The following is a 24,836-nucleotide window of genomic DNA, read 5'->3' on the forward strand; positions in this document are numbered from 1 at the left end:
AGAGGTCAAAGGCGAGACAAAAAACATGGAACTAAAAGTCGAAGCAAACAAAGTGGACAAGTGGAGATGCTTTAACTCCAAGTTGTCAAGATTGGAAAGCTCAATGAACCAAAACCTCACTCATTCAACAAGGATGTTTCAACTCCTATAAAATACTCTTACCAACTACTTTGGATTTTTGTTACCCAAGTCTTCATCAGTTCGAAGCACGCATTTTCATTTGATTAAGGCCATCCCGTCATCGTGTCCCCAGTTTCAAACTCCTACCTAGAGTCATTAATAGCTATCAAAGAGCTAGTTGAGCATTTTTATTTTTCAACATAAGAGGGCTCGAGCTCACTTCATTTGTCAATCCTGATCTTGAAACAAATACACTAACTGGGATTATATTGGTTTGCCCTTCGCTTCTTGAAAGAAAAACACCACCTGTAATATTTACTATTATTACATATGATAGTACATAAAAACGCATCTTCTATATACCCTATACTCTTTATGTCTTTATATTTGATAGATTTTTTATTGAATATTTATTTTTATTTTATTTAAAAATATTTGAGCTTCAAAGTACTTCTTGTTAGATTTATTTTACTTAACGTAACAAAAAATATTTCTCTCTTTATTGAAGGGGAAGGGGTTAACTAGAACAAGTGATGCAATTAGTCGAGCATGATTTAGAAGTGTTATGTGTAGCCAAAATGGGCTGGGAAGGGTTATCATTCCCTTCCCGTTTTGCCTTACTTTGTAGCATGTAAGGCAACAACATTCAATATTTTACAAGTGCATGTGTCATATGTTATCATTGTTATGTTCTTACCATAAACATAAATCTCTGTTCTCCTAATGAGTGATGGCTGTAAGAGTTGAGAAACTGGTGCTTGGTCATGACGTGCCAATTTCTACCCTAACCATATTTCAAACATAATATCTACATCCTCAACGGTACATTCATAAGATAAATAAATAAATAATTCTCACGGCGTTCCTTCTAAACGGTATATTTACCACAAAAGTTACTTCCCAACATTCCTCTTCAATTCAATTTCGAAACGATAATATAGAAAACAAAAAAGCTTTGGGCCCAGTCTCCCAGGGTTGGTTATGTGCACCCCACATTGCGCCTGCTATAAAAAAGTTCTCAGCGAACGTGGAAACTTTCAAGAGTAGAATGCAAGTGCTATTTCACACCTCTTGTCGGCAAAGGATTAGGAGATTTTGAGTTGACAATGGAAGGAAGAAATACGAAAGTAAAAGATATAGACTCGCAAATGAATTCGACCTAAATAAAATATTGATACATATTTTATGTACAAAAACACGGAATGCTGCTATAGTGGCATGGAGCCTGCAGCAGTCCAGCATAAACTTTTGCAGAATAACATGCAATTAACTACACGAGTCAAGAACACTTCAACTTTCATTCACAACTTTCAACTTCTTTGCCTATGTCCAATGTAGCCTCTTCTAAGCCAGATAATTCAATCATATACAGGCAACAATTGAAAGAGATAAATATAGAGAATACAGGGTGATGAATGCGAGCAAGGAAGCGGCTTTATACTATGAAGTTAGATGCCTGCCTGTTCCACACCGTCTGTAGTTTCTGTATGGTGATCAATGCTAGCGTGCAATAACACACATGGATGAAGTTGTAATAAAATAAAACTTCATCACTCAAACAATGCTTAAGTGTGCAATCTGACAGTGCTGGTACGTGGAAGATTGTTTTTCACTGATTCAGAACTAGAACAGAAGCTATGCCAGTAATGGTTCATCCTGCATCACCTTGAGCTGCCTTTTGGCATACACAGTGATGATAATTGTGGCAACCACCGTGGCACAGAAACCAAATACCGTGAAGACAATTTGTGGGGCCGAGAGAGCGCGCCGGTCATTTGAAGCATCTGCCAAGGTCCTAATGACAATCCCACTGCAAAAATCAAAGAAGGTTCAGGTTCAGGAATGCTTTAAGAAGATATATGTCTGCTTGACAAGAATCACACATCTATGAAAAAGCAGAAGACTTGGCTCCCAGGTCTGAAAAACATCTGGCTTAATAACCCTACAGGGCTAGTCCAGCATGGTTATGCCCTCTCATTGACAAGTACCAACCTCAAAGTTTAGAAAAAGTGAAAAGGGAAAGGGAGGACCAGTCTCATGTGATGCTCACTTGTTCACCCCAAGGAATCAAGTCCTGCGGTTTAGCTGCCACTATTAGCACCCTGCTAGAATCTGCATTAAAGACCAACACCTAGGATACACAAAACACACGCCATCCAGTGGTGAAGCAGGCCTCTTCTGTGGGGCAAAGAAAGTGCCTTTTTTTTTTGTAAAAAAAAAAAGGTAGCTCCAAAGGAAATCCTTTGATTTTTTTTCTACAACAGTTAGAGCTGAGCAATGAAGAAGAGGAGGTGGAGGCACTGGAGAAGGGGCAGGGGGGGAACAGGAGGAGCTGAAGATGAGAACGGATATTTCAAGGGTTGATGATAAAGCCTCAATGGGCATACAGATCAGGTTATTTATGGTAATTTGTAAAATCATTATGATGCACATTTGATTAGGGTGGTGGGAAGAAGGATTTACAAACCAACCAAATGAGAGAGAGGGTGTGAGTATGAATGGCTACTTCTGGACACAAATTACAAGAGGTTTTTTATTGTAAGACCTCAAAATGAGTGCAAATAAATACAGATTTCACAAAGAAGGTAGGGCAACCCATCCCAAGCTTCTGATGCTAAGTGTAACTGAAGCTATCTTTTCATATTTTTCCCTTGTGAAGGTATAAAGACTCAAACCCAAGACTCGTCGCTTTCCTTCTTAAGTTATCACATGACTAATGGCTGGAGCCTTGTATTTAGATCTGCAAATGCTTCCATGAAATTATTTTCTCAAGAATAATGCTATGGGTGAGGGAAGAGGTCACAGCAAGGTAGGAATTTCTTACCAGGACAAAATCACATTACTCCTTTCATATATGTTTCTACCAAAAGAAAAAATCATATACATCTGACCCGAGTTCTACAAGTTACTTTGACCAATAAGAAACAAAAAAATTGAACATTGTGTTTCACCGTGAAAAGACAATGACAATGGTGATCTGTTGCTCTAAAAATTGAGGGAAATAACAAGAACTGCACTGAGAAAAAATTGACAAGTTACACTTACATTAGAGCGCGTGAAAAATTCAATGTGCATACCATGCATTAATGTAAGACTCTAAATCGGAAGCACGCAGAAGCACACAGACACGAAATTCTTTATGCAAGAGGGAAGGGGGAGAGAGAGAGAGTTCTCACGTATAGATTGCAACGAAAATCTCTGGCACCATTCCTGCCAATGATCCCAAGAAGTAAGGCCCATACTTAACATTTGTTGCTACAGCACAGTAATTATACAGAATATATGGAAATGGAGAAATCCTGATCAGAGCCACAGCTCGAAACTGATGAAACCAGTTTCCTTCACCAGCTGCTCTCAAAATAGCAGCTCTCTTTGGATATTTGTCAAACCACCCCTGTACCAAGTAATTTAGAATAAAATTAGGCAAACATAGAAGTAAGAAAAAAAAAAGAAGCTATAATTAATTATGAACAAATATTGGCAAAGGTTCATACTCTGATTTTATGAAGGAACAAAGAGCCAATGAAATATGGAAGTGACACACCCACAGCCGCTGCAGTTATTATTAATAGAAATCCAAACCCGTAACCGAATGTCATCCCAGCCACCCACATAGAAGGAGACGATGGTAGAAGTAGAGTTGGGAACAATGCCACAGAGGCAAAGAGCAGAACCACTAGTACTGGAGTGCTAAAAGTCGTTGTCTCCCAATTTATGATAGGGATTATCTCCTAAAAAAATTCATTCGTCAGATAGGGAACAAATTAAAATACGTTTAAATACCCAATAACCACAATGCACTTCTAGAAACTCCAGCTGGTATAAAGCAGTAATATCATATCCTACGGTAAGTTTTTAGTGGGATTAGTTACAAAGAGAGTACTGCAGAGCACCAATTTGGAATCCAATTAGAGGAAACGAGGTATCAGAAAAGAAACATCTACAAGATTACAAAGAGTAGATCATGTTCTAAAGCAATATTGCCTCCATGCTCAGAAAGAAAATCACATGCATGAAACACTTCATAAGACTCCGACTTGTAAACAATTCTCATCCTGAGCATATATACACATTTGTGATAAGACAAATGTTCTCAACCTGAGCTATAAACTGTTAAACATAACAGAGTACAAGGCAATCTATCTCATAAAATATATTTTAAGGGACAACACAAACCCGTGTCACAAAGCATAAAACCACAACAACACCTCCAATAGCATGACAATGTAATAAGACTCCGAATGAAAAACACACTACATTACAAAATCCACACAAAAAAAATATCAAAACTCACAAGCAAAACCTGCCAATTTATGGGGAAAAAAAATACCAGTGAAACCACAGAAACATGTAATTGGAAGCACCAGTTCAAAAGAAATAAACCCAAACCACATATATACATTAGCAAAACTACAAAAACATCAAAATTCAGATACAAAATCAACCTTTCTCGTAAGAAACTAACATCCCATTTAAGAAAAAGCACCAATAGATAACCCTAAGGCAAGCAAATCCCAATTCACCAGAACCCCATAACAGAAAAAACACAACTGTGAGCTGAAACTACAGAAAAACACAATTAAAACCAGAATAGCATAAACTTCCTGATCAAAACTAACCTTATCCATCAGAAAGGGGCCAACCCACTCGACACAAGCAGCCGCCAACAACCCAAAAAATATAAACGTCACAGCCAACTTAACCCAATACCAGAACACAGACCCTCCAAACCCCCAACAACAACCAAAATGATTACATCTTTCACCAGCCCCATTCTCGTCTCTCAAGTTCACATAATCCCCCTTGCTATTATCATCAATTTTATCACCCTCCATTCTCATCCTTACCTCTAGCACCGCACTGTCATCCTCATAATAAGTCATTGAATCGGAAACCCTGAGAACTGATAAAGCTTGAAACTTTCTGTATGGTTTCTGAGATAATGGAGGGAGAGCTTTTTCAGGTGATGATCATGATGGGTAGCAAAGGAGGGATTTGTTGATGAAGAATAACAAGGGAAGAATCAATGGAACATTAAAAAGGATACCAAACACTGCCACTGGTTTTTGTGTCTTTTTACTTCTTAGGGACCCTTAGCTTTGTACATTGATATTTTAGTAACTTCAATCTTTCCGTTAGGCTAAGAGGAACCTATACTTTGCAGACTGATAAAATCACACCCTTTACCTTCAATCATGTCAAATCAACACCTCTGATTCCAAGTAAGAACAATCTTTAGCTCTAATCTCCTCGTAGGGCTGCGTGGAAGTAATTAAATTCAATTTCTCATTGAAATTAGAGGACCATAACTATTTATTTGATAAATTATAAAACGTAGGGGGATCGCGCATGGCTTTTTAGTCCTTTCCTTTGTTAAGTAACTTTGTCGTTACATTTTTGGCTTCTTTTGGTGTCTGAATTTACAATCCAGCCATTACAACGCTGTCGTTTGAGGTCGTTTGCTTACAGTTGTGGGAAATGCAGGACCTGGCCGAAGAGCACCGCTGTCGTGGGGGAATCCGTTAAGGTACGTGGCGTGATATGATTGGATGTATTGATGACGTGGAGTGCGGGTGTTGATTTATTTTTATTTTTGTCGTGGCCTCACCGTCAAGGGAGTAGTACATTTTAAGACGCTGAGTTGGTAACCGAGTTTCCGTGTTCATTGACTCGGTTGGGGTTTTTGCTAACCAGCTAAGATACAGCGAGAAGTGACATTTTTTTCGTAAGTGTCTGGTCTTGTTCGACGCGTGTGATGAGAAAAGGACAGGCATTCAGTAATTGTTTATCTCTGATGATGAAACCGTGTTCGGTGATTTTTTATTTTTATTTAAAAAAATTTATTTTTTTATTTTTAAATTATTTTATAAATTAGTATCAAAAATTATTTTTATATATTTTTAAATAAAAATACTTTTAAAAAAACCAGTACTATATTTTTTAAAACAATAGGCTCAAAATTAAGGTGTGAAGTGGTTGCATGTGTTATTTTTTAAAAATAATTTATTTAATATACAAAATATTATCAGCAAGTTTTATATTATTTTCTTGTTTTCTTATGCCAGGTTGTACAGGAAAAAGAAGAGGAAGAAAAGCTACCAAACTCAATCATATTACATTCCTAAACACACTAGGGATCTTAGGTGCGTTAATTTGGGAATCCATGGAATGGAATGAAAGTATTCGTGAATAAAAAATTATTTTTTTATTTTTTATGAATTTTTTTATATTATTAATTATTTTAACATATTAATCTTGATAATAATTTTTTTAAAAAATATTTTGATGTATTATCAAACAAAATTTTCTTAAAAGAATAACTGTTATCGTAATATTAAATAACTTTTAAATATTAATACCTCTTTAAAAATGAAAAAAAAAAAGTATTCTCAATTTGAATCTAATTGTACACAATAAAAATATTTATTTCTGTAATTAAGTTCAAGGATGTTGATTAACTCCAGAAATTGCATATCTATGAGGATTTCTTTCCTTAGATCTAAACTTAAGATGATAATATAAAAAAATAAAATCATTTAGCACCAACCCGAGACCAAAAAAAACTAATCGAGCCCTTTGATCTACATTATCTAAGGCATTGGGAATTTATTCTTTGCTTCTTTAATGACTTCAATTGAGTGGAAAAGGAAGTAGTTACTGATTTCATTTATTGAGAAAACTTGCATTCCAAGAGATGACAGAATCCTGTGCTGTACCAAAATCATTCGTCGAAAGATTCATCAAATCATTGAGAAGCGTAGGTTTCTTTTCATGTGATATTTCATTAATGCTACTTGAATGTATACTACATTTCGTATTTTTTAATATTATATTTCTCATTTAATTGGTAGTTTTGTGATTTCAGAATATATATTTTTTTTTGAGATATAGGTTTTGCAATTTCCTAATTTTCTTCAATGGAGGCCAAATCAACACTACCTTCGAAAAATTTAAAAGACCACTCAAGCTTACAGAATTAAAATCTAGCAATTTCATCGTCCTATGCTCCAAAAGAAATGTTTCATTGTGTCATATATAAATATATAACTTTTCCTTTCCAATTGATACACGGTGAAACACATGACATGCGAGCAAGGCATCCAAAGAACTTGAGTCGCCCCACTTACATTAACAAAAACCTACAGAAAAAAGATAAATTATACCCCTAATCCAATTCAATTTTAACAGGAAGATAAGGAATACAATTGTTTTTAATATTTTATTCAAAGTTTATGTTAGTAATTTCAAGTCTGTCTGACATTGCAATAATTTTTTAAAATGTTTTTTATTTAAAAATATATTAAAATATTTTTTTAAAAAAAAAATTATTTTTAATATCAAAATAATCTAAAAACAATAAAAAATATTAATTTAAGATAAAAATAAAATAAAATTAAAATTAAATTTTTTAAAAAACAAGAACAAATGTGTCTTCGTTTTCTAAACCAATCTAAATCGTCTCGTCCTAATCATTCTTCTTGTTTTTTTTTCTCCCTGCTATCTCTCTGTTTTCTAGACCTGTAATTATGGTGACATGCTTCACAATCTCTCTTTCTGTTTAAATTATCTGGTATAATCTTTATTATTAATCATCTCTTTTTTTTCTTTGTAAGTATTGAAATGGGTTTATTGGAATTTATAATGTATTTCTAAAATGTTTTTAAGTGAAAAAAAAAAAAAAGTTCAAAACAGGTTGGTTTTTTTTTTTTTTTTAGTGTAAGGAGTAAGGACTTAACTTTTCAAACACTCAAATTGGCTTAAAAGTCTATCAGTAGATAACAATCTACATTTTTTTTTTTATGAGAATGGACAAATAACTTATTATTTGTTTATGTAAGGTCTAGTTATGGTTTAAAGTGTTTTTTATTTAGAAATATATTAAAATAATATTTTTTTTAATTTTTTAAGATCAACATGTTAAAAAAATTTTAAAAATATAAAAAAATATTAATAAAAAAAAAATAAATTTTAAAAGAATATAATTTCAACAGCATTTCCAAATATAATGTAACTAAAAAAAATTGGTTACTATACTTGCATGGCCTTGCAGCTTGTGTGCATCTAACCTATTTTGTTATAGGCTAGGCATGCCGGCCTATTTAGGACCCTGAGCACTTGATATAGTTTTTAATGCTTTAATGTATGTTTTTTTTTTTCTAGCTAAATTTCATTGAAATTAATAAATTAAATTATTCTAAATTATTAACTTCTCAATTCTCCTATTATTAGTGCCACGAGAAACTCTTAAAATACTTAATGAGTAATTATCAATATTTATTTGATGAATTTATTTTAAATTTGGACAAATAACAAGAGAAAAGAATAAGGTATATTCGAACCTTTTCAGAATGATAAGAATAAATTCCTTGACATAATTCCCGTGTCGGTATTTGGGCTTCCTTTGCCAATAGGTGAGGTTGTGCTTACCTGATTTCTAAAGTAGTTGAGACTGTATCAATACCTCTTGTGCATGTACGTATCAGGTGCTGGGATCATGTTGGTAATCTTGTGTTAGCAGAGCTCAGCTTTCAAACTATGCTTCTTTCTTGACAGACTCTACGATGGCTCCTCTGAGCATTGTCATGACATCTATATATATGTCCACAGCTACTGCAGTTTTTGTTACACCATTATTATCACTTTTGCTCATGGTATACAGCATTACGCAGATTGTAGTTGCTCCGATTGCTGCAGGCAGGCTTACTTGTAAACAGGTGATATGCTCAATCCAAACAAGTGTCTTTTTTTAAGATTAACTTCCTTGAGATGTCATTGTGTCTTATTTACTTGTGCCTGCAGGTTGTTTCCACACTTGTCTAGAGTTATTCATCCAATTTTGCCGCAACTATTAGTGCTAGTAACAACTTGTTGTGTTGGAGCAACACCTGCTATTAATGTTGACCCCGTTATATCACCTTTTTCATCTATCAGCATTTGTTGCTGTTGTTTTTTTACTAGTCTTGTCTTCCCTGAGGCATCTAACTTAAAAGCATTGCAGAGAACGATGTCCTGTAAGACACTTACCAACTTCCTTTTCAACTGTCATTTTTCATGGATTATACTCCTCTAGTTGACAATATTTTCCTTTGCAGGAATGCAGAGCAGTCTTCTAGCTCTCGCTCTTGCTAACAAGTTTTTCAAAGATCCACTTGTTGCTGTGCATCCAGCCATATTTGTAAGTTAAAACTTCACATTTGCTTTTAGTTGACGATTATCTTTAACAAAGAAATCTGGTGCAAATTGTGGTTGCTACCTTCAGCAATTAAAAAATAATTTATGTTATAAGCAACATTATGTGCAGTGATCCTCCATATGGTTCTCTCTGAGGTTTGATAGTAATCAGTTCATTCCATAGTCTGGCCGCACTTTCTTTTCATCAATGGAGGCAACTGTAACGGGAAACTAAACAGGGGAAAGCTATCTTGTTGGTTCAGTTTTTTCCATTTTTATCACTGATTAATCCTTAACACTTGGTTATTATGTATATACATCACAAAGGAGAGTGACATTTTTATTATATTGTATTGCACGTGACAGAAGCCTCGGCCACAGAGGCATTCTTTTTCTTATTTTTGGATTCAGTGCATTGATTAGCAAATGGTTTATGTTACCCTTTATTTTCTAGGTTTGCCCACACCATTCATTTCGTTGACCTTTTTAACTTTAAATTTCTTAATGATTAGAACTGCAATTGATGTTGTGTCGAATGCTTTGACATAAATTAAAAGATCGACGCATATGATTTAGATTTGGGTTGTTCTTTCATCATATTATCTAGCATTCATATTCATACAGAATTCTGAGAAATAGCAGCTCATTGTGTGACTGCAGACAGTAATCATGTCCTATGCTTTTGCAAACCACAAGTTTGTCCTGTGCTGTCTGTAATCATACCTTAGGCGGTTTCGTTCTCTCACCATCTCTGATCCAAGAATAAAGGAAAGCAGTGTGATGAGATATTGCCTCTGCAAGTCGATGAAATCCATTGTTTGAGGGTACATTTGAAATAATTCTGGAAAAGGTTGCCAGATATCCTTTGTATTCTGGCTTATATAACCACAATGTTTACATCTGATACAATAACTAGCTTTCTACGTTTGTTTACAAGAGATATAGTTTACGTGGGATTCAAATACAAGATATGCACACACCCTATGCAGATGATCCTAATCACGTAGGATGATTCTTATCGTTATCATTCCCTCGCAATTTAGCAGGGAGATACAACACAACTCTTATCTTTATCATTCCCTCGCAAATCAGCTGGAAGATCCAACACGGAGAGTTTGTCCCGCAGAAAACAAAAACGATCAGCTGTGTATCCCTTTGTAAAAACATCAACAGGCTGCAAAGAAGTGGGGACATGTTGTAAAATTATGTCTTGATTGGCCACTTTTTCACGGATAAAATGGTAATCAACTTCGATGTGTTTAGACTGTGCATGGAAAATTGGATTGGAGGCAAGGGCTAAAGAACTGATATTGTCACACCAAATAACAGGGGCAGCTTGAAGAGAAATTTTGAGCTCACACAAAAGCATACGCAGCCAATACACTTCAGCTGTAACAAGGGCTAAACAACAGTATTATGCCTCAGTGCTAGACCTGGAGACCACAGGTTGTTTCTTAGCCGACCATGAAATGAGATTGGAACCTACATAAACACCATAACCACACGTTGATCTTCTATCATCGGGATCACCAGCCCAATCAGGATCGCAGTAGGCATTAATGGAGAAGGAACCAGGTTTGTAGAAAAGGTCATAATCAAGTGTATTCTTCAAATAACGTAGGACACGTTTAGCTGCTGTCCAGTGGGCAGAGGTTGGAGTCTGCATGTGTTGGCATAGCTGATTTACTGAATATGCAATGTCAGGGCGCGTGAGAGTGACATATTATAAGGCACCAACTGTTTGCCTGTACTCAGTTGGATCTGAAAGAGGTTCCCCAGCAAATTTGGATAGTTTGGAGCAAACAAAGTGAGGGTGTATCGGATCTTCAAAGCCTTTCGGTTGTGTCATGTATACCTCTTCTTTTAAAATGCCATGGAGAAAGACATTCGAGACGTCAAGTTGCCTAATGTCCCAGTTGAAAGAAACAGCAATTGTAAGGACCATACAAACAGTCGAAGGTTTGATGACAGGACTGAACGTGTCATGAAAGTCTATCCCACTTTTTTGTAAATAGCCAACAACAACAAGTCTAGCCTTGTGACGTTCAATACTTCCATCAGGTTGTCTCTTTAGTTTGAAGACCCATTTGTAAGGCACCACATGTTTACCAGGAGGACGAGAGCATAAAGACCAGGTGTCATTCTTGAGTAATGCTTGAAATTCAGTGTCCATTGCTGCCTGCCACTCAAGAAGAGAAGCTGCTTAAGCATAGGTGCAAGGCTCAGAGATGACCATACCTGCATGCAGAGCTTGAAGGGGGTGACGGGTAGAGTAATATATGTGGAAACCAGGAAAGCTACGAGGTTTAAGATGGCCAGTCTGGGATCTAGTGACCATATGAGAGGGAGGTAGGGGAAGAGAAGGTGATATGTCTGGATGAGTAGGATGCTCACTGTTATGGGAAGAAGAAAATTGATGAATGGGTGGAGAGGAATTGGGAGAGGCTAGAGGGGTGTTAGAATGACTAGAGGTGGAAATTGGTGTAAATGGATGGAGGTCATGGACGGGTGAGATGGAATTTTGAGAAAGGGAAGGTGAAGATGGGATAGTAGGAGCGGGAACAACAGGGGAAGAAATAAATATAGTGGAGGGAGGAGAAAACAATAGATTATGAGAATTACCTGAGGAGCTCATGTTGCTGGCAGAGTCAGTGAAGATAGATTGTACTATTGCTGGGAAATGACCTTCATCAAAAATCACATTTCAGGATATATAAACACGCCTAGAAGATGGATCAAAACACCGAAAACCTTTGTGATTAGAACAATAATCGATGCAAATACAGGGCTTGCTACGATAAGATAATTTGTCAGTTAAGTAAGGATGAAGATATGGAAAACATTGTCATCCAAAAGCCTGTAAATAAGTGAAGTAGGAGGAATGTGGAAAAGACATTCAAATGGGGATAAATAATCAAGAACCTTGGTAGGTAAACGATTAATAATGAAAATAGAAGTGAGAAATGCATCAACCTAAAATTGTTTAGGTAAACCGGATTGGGCAAAAAGAGTAAGTCCCATTTCCATAATATGATGATGTTTCCTCTCGGCAATGCCATTTTGTTGTGATGTATGAGGACATGAAAGACGATGAAAAATGCCGTTGGCACTTACAAATTGCTTAAAGATGTTAAAGCAATATTCCCCACCATTGTCACTTTGAAATTGTTTAATGGTGTAATTAAATTGTTTTTCTACTAAAAGTTTGAATTTAACAAAAACTGAATAAACATCAGATTTAGTAGAAAGAGGGAATATCCAACAAAAGCAAGTATAATCGTCAATAAAAATTACATAATACCGACAGCTACTCAATGAAGGTGTGGATGTGGACCAAACGTCAGAATGAATTATTTCTAAGGGAGCTGTGGACTCGGTTGTAGAGTTAGAAAATGGCAATTGTTTAGATTTGCCAAGTTGACAAGACACACAAAGAGGTTGTTTATTAATTGAATTATTAACTGGAAGAGAAAATTTTGAAAGGACACGATGAAAGATGGCAGAGGATGGGTGGCCTAAACGACAATGCCATGTGGAGGTAGAAGCCTTGACGCCAACTGTCATGGTAAGTGCATGAAATTTGGAAGATGGAAGTTGACGTAGGTTTATTGGGTACAATCCATTTTCACTTGGCCCCGTCAGAAGCGTGTTCCCCGTTAGGATGTCCTTCACAAAAAAATGAGAGCTTGTGAGTTCAAAGTAAACATTATTGTCTTTGCAAAATTTATTAATGGAGAGCAGATGGGAAGATGCTTGAAGACAATATGCAACATTGTTTAAGGTGAGAGTAGAAGAAAGAGTATGAAGGGAAGCAGTGCCAGTACGAGATATGATCAAACCTGTCCCATTACCTACGCCGACTGAATCATCTCCTGTATAAGGTTGAGAGCTAGCCAGATTAGCAATATCAGAGGTAACATGAACATTAGCTCCACTGTCAGCATACCATTGATTGTGACTGAGATAAGTGGTATTAGCTTCAACCACCATAGCAGCTAATTCAGTTGGAGGATGACGACTTTGAAAGGAATAGTTCATGCGGTTAAAACAGTCCAGAGCTTGATGTCCCTCCCTTCTGCAAATTTGACAAAGAGATCGCGAGCGAGAAGTCGCAGTAGCAGGTGTGGTTGGTGATGAAGATGGCATGTGAGGTAACGGTTGTCGAAACTGAGAAGACAAAATACCAGAGGGTTTGAAAGATCCAGAGAAACGAGATTTGTTGATACTGTGTCGATATCCAGGTTTGGAACCATTTTTATGCGTGTACAAAGCATATGGTCCTGCCTCAGGTTGAATAGAGTAACTATGGAATTTTTGCATAAGATCATAATTCAGCAACTCTGCATGGAAATCAGAAAACAACATGGACTTCTCCTTAGCAAGCAACATATAAGTTGTCACAAAGGAGTGAAAAGAGGAATTAAGACCATTGAGAACAAATAATATTAAATCTGAATCATCAATAGGTTTCCCCACAGCAGATAGTTCATCGGCAAAGGATTTGACTTCATCCAAAAATTATTGGCAAGACATGGAACCTTGTTGTGAAGATTGTAGCTTCCTCTTGATAAGAGAAATTCGTGAAGTTGAAGGTGCAACAAATCGTGCACCTAGAGCTTGTCAAGCAAGCCGAGAAGTCTCCAGACCATAAATGGTGGAAACCACCGTAGCAGATAAAGAGGAAATAATCCAGCCAAGTACTGTTTGATCTTTATACTGCCAAATTACATGAGCAGAATTAAGAGTCCCTTTGGCCTTGTGTTCGTTAGTGGAAAATTTAGGAGGGCTAGGCTCAAAACCATCAATGATTCCCATTAGACCATAGCTTCGAAACAAAGGAATTAATTGAGCACTCCAGGCAAGGAAGTTAGTTCCATCAAGTTTAATGGAGATAACTTGAGTTGGAAGATGAAAAGTAGCGGAAGAAAAAGAAGTGTCTGTGATAGCAGTCATAGGATTGACAAAAGCGTTAGCTATAATTTGCTTTGATACCATGAAATAATTCTGGAAAAGGTTGCTAGATATCCTTTGTATTCTGGCTTATATAACCACACTGTTTACATCTGATACAACAACTAGCTTTCTACGTTTGTTTACAAGAGATATAGTTTACGTGGGATTCAAATACAAGATATGCACACATCCTATGCAGATGATCCTAATCACGTAGGATGATTCTTATCGTTATCAACATTTGCATTTAATGCTTCTGAAATTGTCAAAACTCAAAAGCTCTTGGTTTTTTTAAGGTAGTAGGTATCACTTGGAGGCAAGATACGGTGGCACCCTTTGATGTCGTGTGTCTAGAGAACAAAATAGGTTCCTTTTTCTGGTGTTATGGTTCACATCTCCGATAAGAAGTCACTGACCTTTTCAGCAGTTCTGTCGTCGTCAAGTTGTATTATGCTGACACACGAAAATATCTACTTGACTACTTTGTCCTATTATCCATCATTAGCATCAAGTTTTCTGAATAATATCATTTATCGATGGCTTCGCATGGGTTCCATGTTGTGTGACCCCAACCTGCATGCTAATCAAGAAATTAACCATCTAAGTGGTGGCTCAGTGGTAAGAACTTGAAACTAAGAGATTTGCTCCCTCTATGGTTTCAGGTTCGAGTCCTAAGTTGCTTATATGATGGTTACTGGAGGCTTACATGGTTATTAACTTTAGGGCCCATGGGATTAGTCGAGATACACGCAAGCTGACCCGAACACCCACGTTAAACTAAAAAAAAAAAACTCATTTAAATGGGAAAAAGATGGAGTGCTAATATCATCACTCCTAGAATGTTTTAGATAATATATGGTTTAAGTGTTTTTCGAAGTGATTTTTGGTTGATAAAACATGAAATTGATTTATTTTTTTTTTACCATGAAGATTCTTTGATGGTTTTGATTCCCTTCAAAACTAAACATAATTCAATATTTTTCGTGTATAAAAGACTGAAATTGAGAAAATGAAAATAATAAGGAAATAATCATAACCATCCATCTTACAATCTCAACTGTCGAAGTCTTTGACAAGATCTATCTTCCATTAGTACGGCTAAGCTAGGTACATAAATAACTTGTCTCTCAAAATAATAGCAACAAAAGAATCTCAAACTACCCGCCACAAAAAAGAACACTATGGCAACCACAACAACAAAAACCTTATCATTGTTCTCTCCGGAACCTGTTTTCCCTCGTAAATCCAAACAAACCATTTTCTCTTCTGTCTCTCCGCCACCTGCCCCTACACTTGCCACTCTCCAAACCCAACCCGTGACCCAAAAACTAGCCAGGTTTGGTTTTGTGGGTCTTCTTGGGGCAGGTGTGGCCCTGACAGCATTGGAACCAGCATCAGCTACTGAGTTACCCTTGCTGGGTCAACTCAGTGAACCCGCCAATGCACTGTCTTTGCCCACCTGGGCTATACACGTTTCCAGTGTAGTTGAGTGGTGAGTTTTCAAATTACTCTTGGTGCTGGGTTTTAATGTATAGTATTATTGCTTTGCCTTATGGATTTTCTTGGCAGTATTCTTTTTGTTAATTTTTGAGTTGATTAGATTGGATTATCGTTCAACGGAAACTGAATAATTTAGCTAACTACTAGATGCACTAGCCTTATTTTGTTTGATTTATATTTGATTGCTGAGTAAAACGAGGAAAAGAAAACTAAAGTTTGGTGCTTTCTTGAAAACAATGTAAAACATTGCAGTTAATTGTACTTTGTTTTGATGGTTTTGTGCCCATAATAGAGATGTTAACAGCGAACTTTCTTATCAACAGGATTGCAGCAATGGCATTGGTTTGGCAATATGGGGAGAAATCGGGGTTTGAATCGTGGAAGGGACTTGCTTGGGGCATGGTGAGTTAAAGCTTTAAAGCACTGCAAATTTGATGTTGCTATTCTGGTATCTGGATGTTGGCGAGTTTTAAAATTGGTGAAGCAATGAAGGCTGTCTTGAATTGCTTTGCTATATCCTTCTGGTTTAAAGATTTCAATGATTGAAAGGCCGTTACTCTAAGTTGATTGGGGGGGGGGGGGGGTGTAGATTTGAAGGCGCAAATTTTTAGAACACAAACTCTATGCAAGTCTGTTATCACTGCTGCAACTTGGTCCCTAGCCTGAAACCCACAATGTCTCCTTGAGGCAATTTGGAACTGCCTTCATGATTTGTTATTTAGTTTATTATATTGGATTGAGATTTTTTTGAACAACCATAAGGTTCTTTTGATTACAATGGGGTGTTCAAATGACCCTTAAAGTTGTCCTTTTGTTAAAACTTCTAAATATGCTGATCCATTTTTTCTTCTTTCTTCGATGACAATTCTTAATTTATAACTTTGTTATATATGGATTGTTTTTGCTTCCAAACTGCTTGCTAAATCAGTATCTCATCCCCAGTGATCTTTTTTTGTTACTTTAGCATATCGAGTCACTCCAGACTTTTTTCCAAGTCTTGAAACTGGTAATAACATAGAAATATTGAGCATGCTAATAAATATTTCTTGCCTTGTGAGTATGTTCAAGATTTTATGGTGAAAAACTTTTATTTTATAGGTTGTTGCTCAGGCGTAACTGTTATTTTGAGACCTGAATTTATTATAGCCATTCTGATTTTGTTTGTTAATTTTCCACTGGTTACAGTTATGTAAGTTGTAAGAATTTTGCATTCAATTTATCAGGGAAATCTTTACCTTAGAGTAGCCTAAACTGAGGGGAAACGGTTACAAATATGATAGGAAATGTCTTTGAGATGTGGGTGATATCCACTCTGTTCAATTCTATTGATTTCGTACTCAGATTTTCAGCTTTTGTAGAGATTGCTTTATTGTCTGCGGTTGTTGTGTGTGTTCTATTCGAGTCAAATCTATACACTTTTTATTTCCAAATTTCTTAGTCTAACTATAGTCAACTAATTTTTAGGTTCCTTTACTTGGTGGAGCATTTTGTGCATGCACATGGCATTTCTTCTACAATTCTGAGTCCCTTGAGGTAAGAATGGTTGCATTGCTTCATGACTAAAGGAATTTGTTTGTTTGCACAGGTGCAGATTAGAGATAAATAGATCAATTGAAATACAGGAAACAGCCTTAAATGAACCAATCAAATGGGAGTTTAGATTCTGAAGCATGGCATGATAATTTCGAATACAATGCTTAGCTACAAATGGATATTACTGCTCTACTTTATACATTTGCATGGCATCGTTGCTTTTTTTTTTTCCTTCCTTCTATTCCGAGTCTCTTGAGATAACAATAGTTGCATCACTTCATGGCTAAATGCATTTGTTGTTTCATACAGGCATAGATTGGAAATTGATAAATTAAACAAGATACCGGAAAGATCTTAAATGAACTGATCAAATGGGGCTTTAGATTAACCTACGGGGAGCATAGATGGAAATGAACATGACATTTAGCTTGAATAGATATCTCTAGTCCTTTATACATGTCCATTACAAAATACAGTATCTATTTCACTCCTTTTGTCTTGAGAGAGAGAATAGTCTCTATTTCACTTTCGCCTTTCACTGCTCGTCATTCATCGAAAATCAAATGCCATACAGCCCCTAATGTCACATGTACCCGTCAGCATACCATTGTACTCTTATCTGTGAAAGAACCACTGGGATATTTCACTCTGAACAGCCCAATTGTCTGTGTGGTATCAAATAGGGGTTGTGCTAACCGAGGGAAAGATTAAGCTGCAGTTTGAAGAGATTTAAATACATAAGAATCTGGAAAAAAAAATCCCAAGAAATCTATCTGAATTTTATAAATCAAGCAGAAGGCAGTTATTGTCAAAGTTATACAATCCTGGTTTGAACATCAAAATTAATTTGGTTTCTGATAATTATTTTTGCCCAAAATCCTGGATCTAGCCAGTGTTTCAGTTGTGGGGGCCACTGTTTTTTGTGATTGACCAATCTGACCTCTTGATTTTGCTCTTTGAATATTTTGACCAACTTAAACCAAACTTACTTTAAATTGGCTCCAGTTCAATCAATGCTGGGTGCATCAGAGATTGCCACCCCTTTCTTTCACCACAGTATGCTGCATGGTATTGAACTTGATTTTTACTGTTTTCAGAGCATCTCCCTGGCCCATTCCATCATATTTTTATGATCATTTAAGTATTTCCCTCAATATAGAGCATGATTATTTACATGCATCCACCTTATTGTAATACAATTAGCGGTTCTTTTTTCTTTCTCTCGGATAGATATAGAATATGGAAAATAAATATAGTCTGTTTCTGAGGTGTAGGTATTGGTAGCTCTTCAAGCCGCACTGACAGTAATAGGTAATGCCACAATGTGTATTGCTGCTTTCCGTATACACATGTCGTCAGAGGAACGCCCCAAAAATCTTTGACGGTTTCAGAGCCTGTATGCAATTATGTCTTCTGGAAAGTAAAATCTCTGTTTTTCAGTTGTTTGGTCTAATTTTAGGGGGAAGGAATTGTGAAGACAGTTAACCATACCCTTGTTACCCCTTCAGAGTTGTTATTACCAGCAGCTATTATATGTAAGTTTTTCTTCTCTTTTCCTTTTCCCTCAAAAAGCACACCCCAATATATTTGTAACCCTTATTTTCTCTCCTTTCACCCACAATTTTCCTTCAGTTTATTGGCACACAAAGCATCCCCAGGTAAGTAATAATTCACCCACTTCTTTTAACTTCAAAATAAACGCACTCTCAAATGATAAGAGTAGAATCAAACTTTACACTCTTGTTATCTCATGCTTTAAAATAGGTGAATGCACTATGTTTAATATTCGTTCGTTTGCTTTCAAAACACTGAAGCAAAAATTCTCACAGAAACAAAGAACAGCCTAAGCAAAATGTAAGCATTTAATGCAGAGTGCTGGAACCTGGAAACCTTAAGAGCTCCTTGCACTCATAGTTGCATGCAAGATGTGGGTGAAGACTTGGAATGCTCTTTTCTTACTATGCTTTCTTGGTTAGGGTGAAAAAAAGATTATAATAACAGATTAACAATGGAAAAGGTTAGTGGTATTTATGTGTAGACTCCGGGGACTGGATCGGATGTTTAATTATAGTAATACTACAGCTAGGGCTAGATGGGTTAAGGTGGGAAAGATTGTTTGCACGACAAAATAGGGTCTTAAAGCCTCCTTTATGCGTTCGAAGAACACTTGTCTTGTCACTCTTTCACTGTATCATTGCAGCTATTCAAGATGATAAGCTTAAGTATCTGATTAGTTGCTGGGTTTAAAAAGTCTTTCCCAGTTTCATTTTCAGGCTTAAAAAATAAGCAAATACTAGAATTTGAAATTTAGGTGATGCATCAACTTCCAAAGTAAAAGGAAAAAAAAAAAAAAAAACAGAGAGAATCATTGATATTTTATTTTATAAGTTGGCAAACATACGAAGCTTCCATCATTTATATAACATATACTACCAGGCAAAATTCATTACATCTTGTGACTAACATGCTTGATTCAGCAAAGAAAAGATAAAAACAAAAGGACGACTACTGAGAGATAGAGATATAAACAGAGTTGTTAGTCTTTACCATGTTACATTTTGCTAGTGTTGTGTAAAAGAAGTAGGGTGGTGGATAAGCGATCCAAGTGAGGGAATTTCTTTTGAAATTCAGACATTAAGGCCAAGTTTTCTTGGCGGAGAAGATTAGCTTTCTTCCTCAGCTTCTCGTTCTCTTCAACGATTCTTTGGTTCTCTAAACACAACTTCAAGTTCTTTAGCTCCATGTCCTTCCCCTCCATTTCCTCATATCCTGACCTCCTGCTTTACACAAGGAGAGAGAACAAGGAAAAATCCTCACGTCAAACACGTATTTTTTGTAAGAACTATACAGCAAATGAAACATCAAAACACTTGGGACAGTAAAGGTTGCGTTACAAGCAGATGCTAAGTTTTTGCTTGGTAAGACATACCTGCAGGTGAGCCCGATAACTTGAACCTTACATTTCTTTGATCTTTGCCTTCTTTTTGAAGGGTGGAAAGGAGAAGGGAACCTCTCTACTCCGTTTGTGCACATTATATTTGTTGCTATTGGAAAGATGAAAGAAAGCGAATTGAGAAAAGAGGGTGGGATGTAAGTTCCTATATATACAGGTGGTTTTGAGTCATGACAGTGTGCATGATTATCTAGGGCATATGGTGGGTATGCATTTGATAGAGAGATAGATTTATCTTCTATAGCAATGATGTCATATTGGATCCATGATTGCAATGGGAAGCTACCCCTTGTATCGATGATGGACGAGGAAAGTAACAAAGAAAAGCCTAAGATCACGGAAGCTTCTCTTTGATCATTTCCTGCACACTTGGCCTTAAGGAGTAACAAAATTTAAAATTAATAGAACCGATGGAGCATGAGTACTGTTCATGTTAAAGCTATTGATTTGAAAAGATCAGCTTCGTTAGGAAAAGCTAACTAGAGTTTATGTTTGAAATTTGTAATGGTCCTTCTGAGATGGCAATTCGTAGTTCCATGTCAGCAAGCATCCATGGATGATTAGGCTGATTACAAGTGGCTTCTTGGCATCACCTTGTCTCATGGCCCCATTCCAAGCCTAACTCTCTCTCTCTCTCTCTCTCTCGACTTTTGGGGTTGTGGACCATTACAGGGGGAAGTTGGCATCTTCATTTCCACCCTTTCCTTGCTCCACTTTTGTATGTTTCATTATACTTGGTTTGAACACAAATGTAAGAGTCAGACTTGACATTGAGGGCCTGCAAACCCCACCATTTCCTTGGTACTAGTATTCTCTGCGTTTGGGACAAATGATGCATCGCCGAAAAAAAGAAATAAAAATAATGGGGAATAAGTTCATGATAACTCACTTTGCAATTTGTATATGTAGGTAGACAATAGATCATTATTGATTCAATTATTTTTAAAAAAATTTAAAAATTTAAACTGGGTAGAGATTAAATCAATATTACTCGCTTGTCTTGACAAGTTTAAAGATAATTTGGATAATCAGAAAATACATGATTAATTTGACTAAAAAAATTTCGAGATGATATATTTTTGTGTAATATTGAGGCGACAATATCTTGAATCAACTCGGGTTGGCCCAAGTTAACATGTAAAATCTGCAATCCGAGTCATGAGACTATGATAACTTCATAAAAAATAAATCAAAAAACGTTTCAAAGTCTAATTTTCAATCAACTTAATATTGAATGATAAAATTAAAAAAAAAATCAATTAAAAAATAATTTGAATTAACTTGTCAAACCTGAGTTATGAGACCGAGATAACTTAATTGAAAGAAAATCAAATCAAATTATGAAGTTCAATTCTCAATCAATCCAATGTTAAATGATGAAAATGATAATTTTTTTTAAAAAAAAAATACAAAACAGAATTTGAATTAGCTCAAGTTAATCTGTCAAACCCGTAACTCAGGTCATGAAATTAGAATGATCTTATAAAAAGTAAACTGAAATAAATTTAAAGATTTTTTCAGTTAACTCAATGTTAAAGGATAAAATTAAAACAAAAACTTAAATACAAAAAAAAAAAAACAAAAAAACCCTAAATTATATTTACACATGTATCGAACATTAAGCTCTTTTATAATAGGATCTCAAGTGATCATGATCATACCCATAATTATTATGTACTTGCTGATGATGAACCAATGGAATGAATTTTTAGCTGTCTTTATTAAAATAAATAAAAAAAAAGGGGGGGGGGGGGGGAAGGAGGGAGTCTCAAGTGATACTAGAGGTTAGGCCGCTGTTTTTGTTGCACTGCCCTCTCTGCTAGTAGATATTTCACATACATGTATTCCAAATACCTTCATTTCTTTCTTTGACCTTCTCCACTACTTAATAATGGCTGCAATGATATTAAATTGTTAATGCAGGTAGATAATTAGCCTGACATGTGCAATTGCAACAACCATAGAAGAAGAAGAAGAAGAAGACCTACAAATCAATGGATCTTGCTTGCACATATTATGGTGAGAAATCCCTTGATAATAATTGCTTGGTTAATTTGGTATAACTCTCATAATTCTCATGCTATAATTGTTTCTGTTAGAGAAATAAATTAATTATAGCAGATTCTTCATTTGTCAAGTGATTTTTAGGAGTGCTACCCTTCTGAGACCGGCCACAGAACGTTCTCGGCAAGGTAACAAAGTTATATCTTGATTAAAATGAAAGCCAATCCTTGAGGAGCTCGAGTCGAAGGACCAATTGGACATGCCAGAGAAATTATGCTACCTGTGTCTTTGGTCCGAAAATATATATGAATGTTGACCGTACACGCCTGTAATGCTTGATAGTGTAGGCAAATCCTAACCCTAATCATGCCATTTTTTGAATGGAGAGAAGGGAGAAGCCATTAATCGAAGAGAGCATGACTAGAACCACACTCACAGGACTCTTCACTTATTTCTTCTTTTACTACCTCTACTACTCAGAACACACACACACACACACACACACGAGAGTAGAGCAATAGTCAACGATGAAATAAATGGAATTCCTCTTCTTCTCCTGCCTCTTCAAGTGCCGTAAAAACTTGTAAACATGCACACCATCCTTGACGTTAGGTCTCGCATGCATCAATTATGATGGCTCCACAGCTTCCCATTTAAATGTCCAATCCATCTACTATATCTCCTCCTGTATGTGCACTGCAATTGATTGCTATATTGGTGTGTGCATTTTGTCATCAACCTCATTGCCACCCATATATATATCGTGCACAGGGTATCATGGCAATTTGATAATTGAAATCATGAGTGTTTATCTTTTCAACTTGTACATTATGATGGGTATACTTATGGATATTACGTAATGTCTGTTACCCCTTGCAAATCTATGAATGGTAGCTAGGAAACCACCATAAAATTATGATTATTGCAAGAGGATAGCGTTCAATACAGTGTCAGATGCAGTATTTGGAAGCCAGCCAGGGAATTAATTAGAAAGTGTTTTGTTTTTTTCCTCTTATGATGAAAATTAGAATAGGTTAGGAGATTAGAACAAGCATATCATGGCTGCCAAAGATGAAAAGACCACGGCAGCTTCATTACTCTACGAAAACTGGGAGTTGGGGTCATGATCATAATGGCCTCGCTTATTTGACCTTTAATGGCCTCCTGCTCAAGAGTCAATAGCTAAAGACTTGGCAGAAATTGATAGATGTTAGATGGTAGCGGTGGAAAGTTTTAGTAGCTAGGCATAAATACTGTGGCTCCAAACACAAGTAACATTTGCATTTTTCATATTCGATATGAGAGGTGTTTAATTTGGCAAAAAAAAAATATGTCTTCATGCTATTAGCAGCAGAAGACCTTTATAGTTCAGAAACTTAAAGCATTAAGTTAACTGAGGTTGGATGCGTGGAGCAAGTTTAGATAAGGTGGGGTCGGTAATGGTAGCCCAGTTTCATCTTCTTCTTCTTAATTTCTTTGACTATGCTAGCTATATTGTTGTTTTATTTATTTATTAATAATTAGGGGTATCTTCAGATCCATTTATACATCAATTAAAATTAGGAATCATCTAGGAGGTGATCCAGTAATAAAAGTTTAAAACTAAAAGATTTGTTTTTTTTGTGGTCTCAAATTCGAGTCCTATGATTACTCATATGATGATCATTGAAAGTTTATATGGTCGTTAATTTCAGGACTCGTGAAATTAATTAAGGTGCGCGCAAACTAGTTCGGACATTCATATTAATAAAAAAACAATTTAGGTCTTTTTAATAATAATGTTGACACAATCCCATCACATTACTAGCCTTTGGGATATTAATATCATAGTAACTTTCCTAGTTAATGATAATATTAAGCTCAAATCCAGTACATGGCTTGTCGCTCAAGAGGTATTGTTTTATATTTGAGCTCATAGCCTGCATTGGATTTTATTATGAAAAGGCATATCTTTAAGGGAAAAAAATGAGATTTAAAATTTATAAGTTATCCGAACCTCGGCTCACTAATATAGAATATTATATCATCATTATATACTAAATATTGTTTTAGAGTACAATAACCAACCAATAAGGTGATATAAAATTGCCGTCATAAATAAATATATTTTTTTCACAATACCTTTTTTTGAAAATAATAATAATCTATATTAAAAATATATAAATGTGCACAGATATATAATAATTTACCAATTTTGATATTTATTTTTTTTCCTTTTCATTTTTTTTTTTCAAGCACGGATACAAGGAGAATATGATCATTGGATCCACTTGATCTCAAAAAGAAAAAACAACTTCATTTTTAAAAATCAAATTCCCTGTTATAAAAAAAAATAAATCAAATTCCCTGGTACACTCTCATCCATAATGATATTTCCACATGCCTTTTCACACACAAAAAAATGATTCATTTAGTATTATTTAGGATGCCAATTAACAAAACACTAAAGAAGCTGGGTTTTTTCTTTATCATTATATTATTGCATACCCAATGGCACTGTGGATTAACACAGTGACATCCTTTTTTTTTTCCTTCCATCATGATTTTTAAAATTTTTATTATTATTTTCGTTGAATTGATTTGATATTAAACTTAATAATTT

The 24,836-nt window shown here is 35.7% G+C and overlaps 2 protein-coding genes, 1 long non-coding RNA gene and 1 pseudogene across 7 annotated transcripts; 2 read left to right on the top strand and 2 right to left on the bottom strand.

The window, feature by feature from the left end:
- Positions 1-1,248: 1,248 nt before the first annotated feature.
- LOC118036045 (uncharacterized) lies at positions 1,249-5,179 on the bottom strand. Its single transcript, XM_035041739.2, has 4 exons — positions 4,740-5,179; positions 3,615-3,851; positions 3,297-3,514; positions 1,249-1,930 (listed from the first exon to the last, which is right to left on the bottom strand). Exons 1-4 carry the CDS (start codon positions 5,001-5,003, stop codon positions 1,756-1,758), a joined length of 894 nt encoding a protein of 297 aa, XP_034897630.1. The 5' UTR covers positions 5,004-5,179; the 3' UTR covers positions 1,249-1,755.
- On the top strand, positions 5,063-9,304 carry LOC118036081 (probable sodium/metabolite cotransporter BASS5, chloroplastic; annotated as a pseudogene).
- A 6,062-nt stretch (positions 9,305-15,366) lies between these two features.
- Positions 15,367-23,048, top strand: LOC118036046 (uncharacterized). Of its 5 annotated transcripts, XR_004685299.2 has the most exons (7): positions 15,367-15,736; positions 16,068-16,146; positions 17,209-17,277; positions 18,552-18,812; positions 18,910-18,935; positions 22,154-22,249; positions 22,369-23,048. XR_004685299.2 is itself a non-coding variant. In XM_035041740.2 (4 exons), exons 1-4 carry the CDS (start codon positions 15,426-15,428, stop codon positions 18,657-18,659), a joined length of 567 nt encoding a protein of 188 aa, XP_034897631.1. In that variant the 5' UTR covers positions 15,367-15,425; the 3' UTR covers positions 18,660-18,891. The 5 variants fall into 5 exon arrangements, 1 of the variants encoding a protein (XP_034897631.1); XR_012169003.1 differs by lacking the exon at positions 18,910-18,935 and having other exon boundaries at positions 22,352-23,048; XR_012169002.1 differs by lacking the exon at positions 18,910-18,935.
- On the bottom strand, positions 19,636-20,679 carry LOC118036047 (uncharacterized). Its single transcript, XR_004685300.2, has 2 exons — positions 20,207-20,679; positions 19,636-20,054 (listed from the first exon to the last, which is right to left on the bottom strand). It is a non-coding gene; the product is annotated as an uncharacterized lncRNA (long non-coding RNA).
- Positions 23,049-24,836: the final 1,788 nt, after the last annotated feature.

The sequence above is a fragment of the Populus alba genome, chromosome 1, assembly GCF_005239225.2.
Source record: "Populus alba chromosome 1, ASM523922v2, whole genome shotgun sequence".
Classification (NCBI taxonomy): domain Eukaryota; kingdom Viridiplantae; phylum Streptophyta; class Magnoliopsida; order Malpighiales; family Salicaceae; genus Populus; species Populus alba.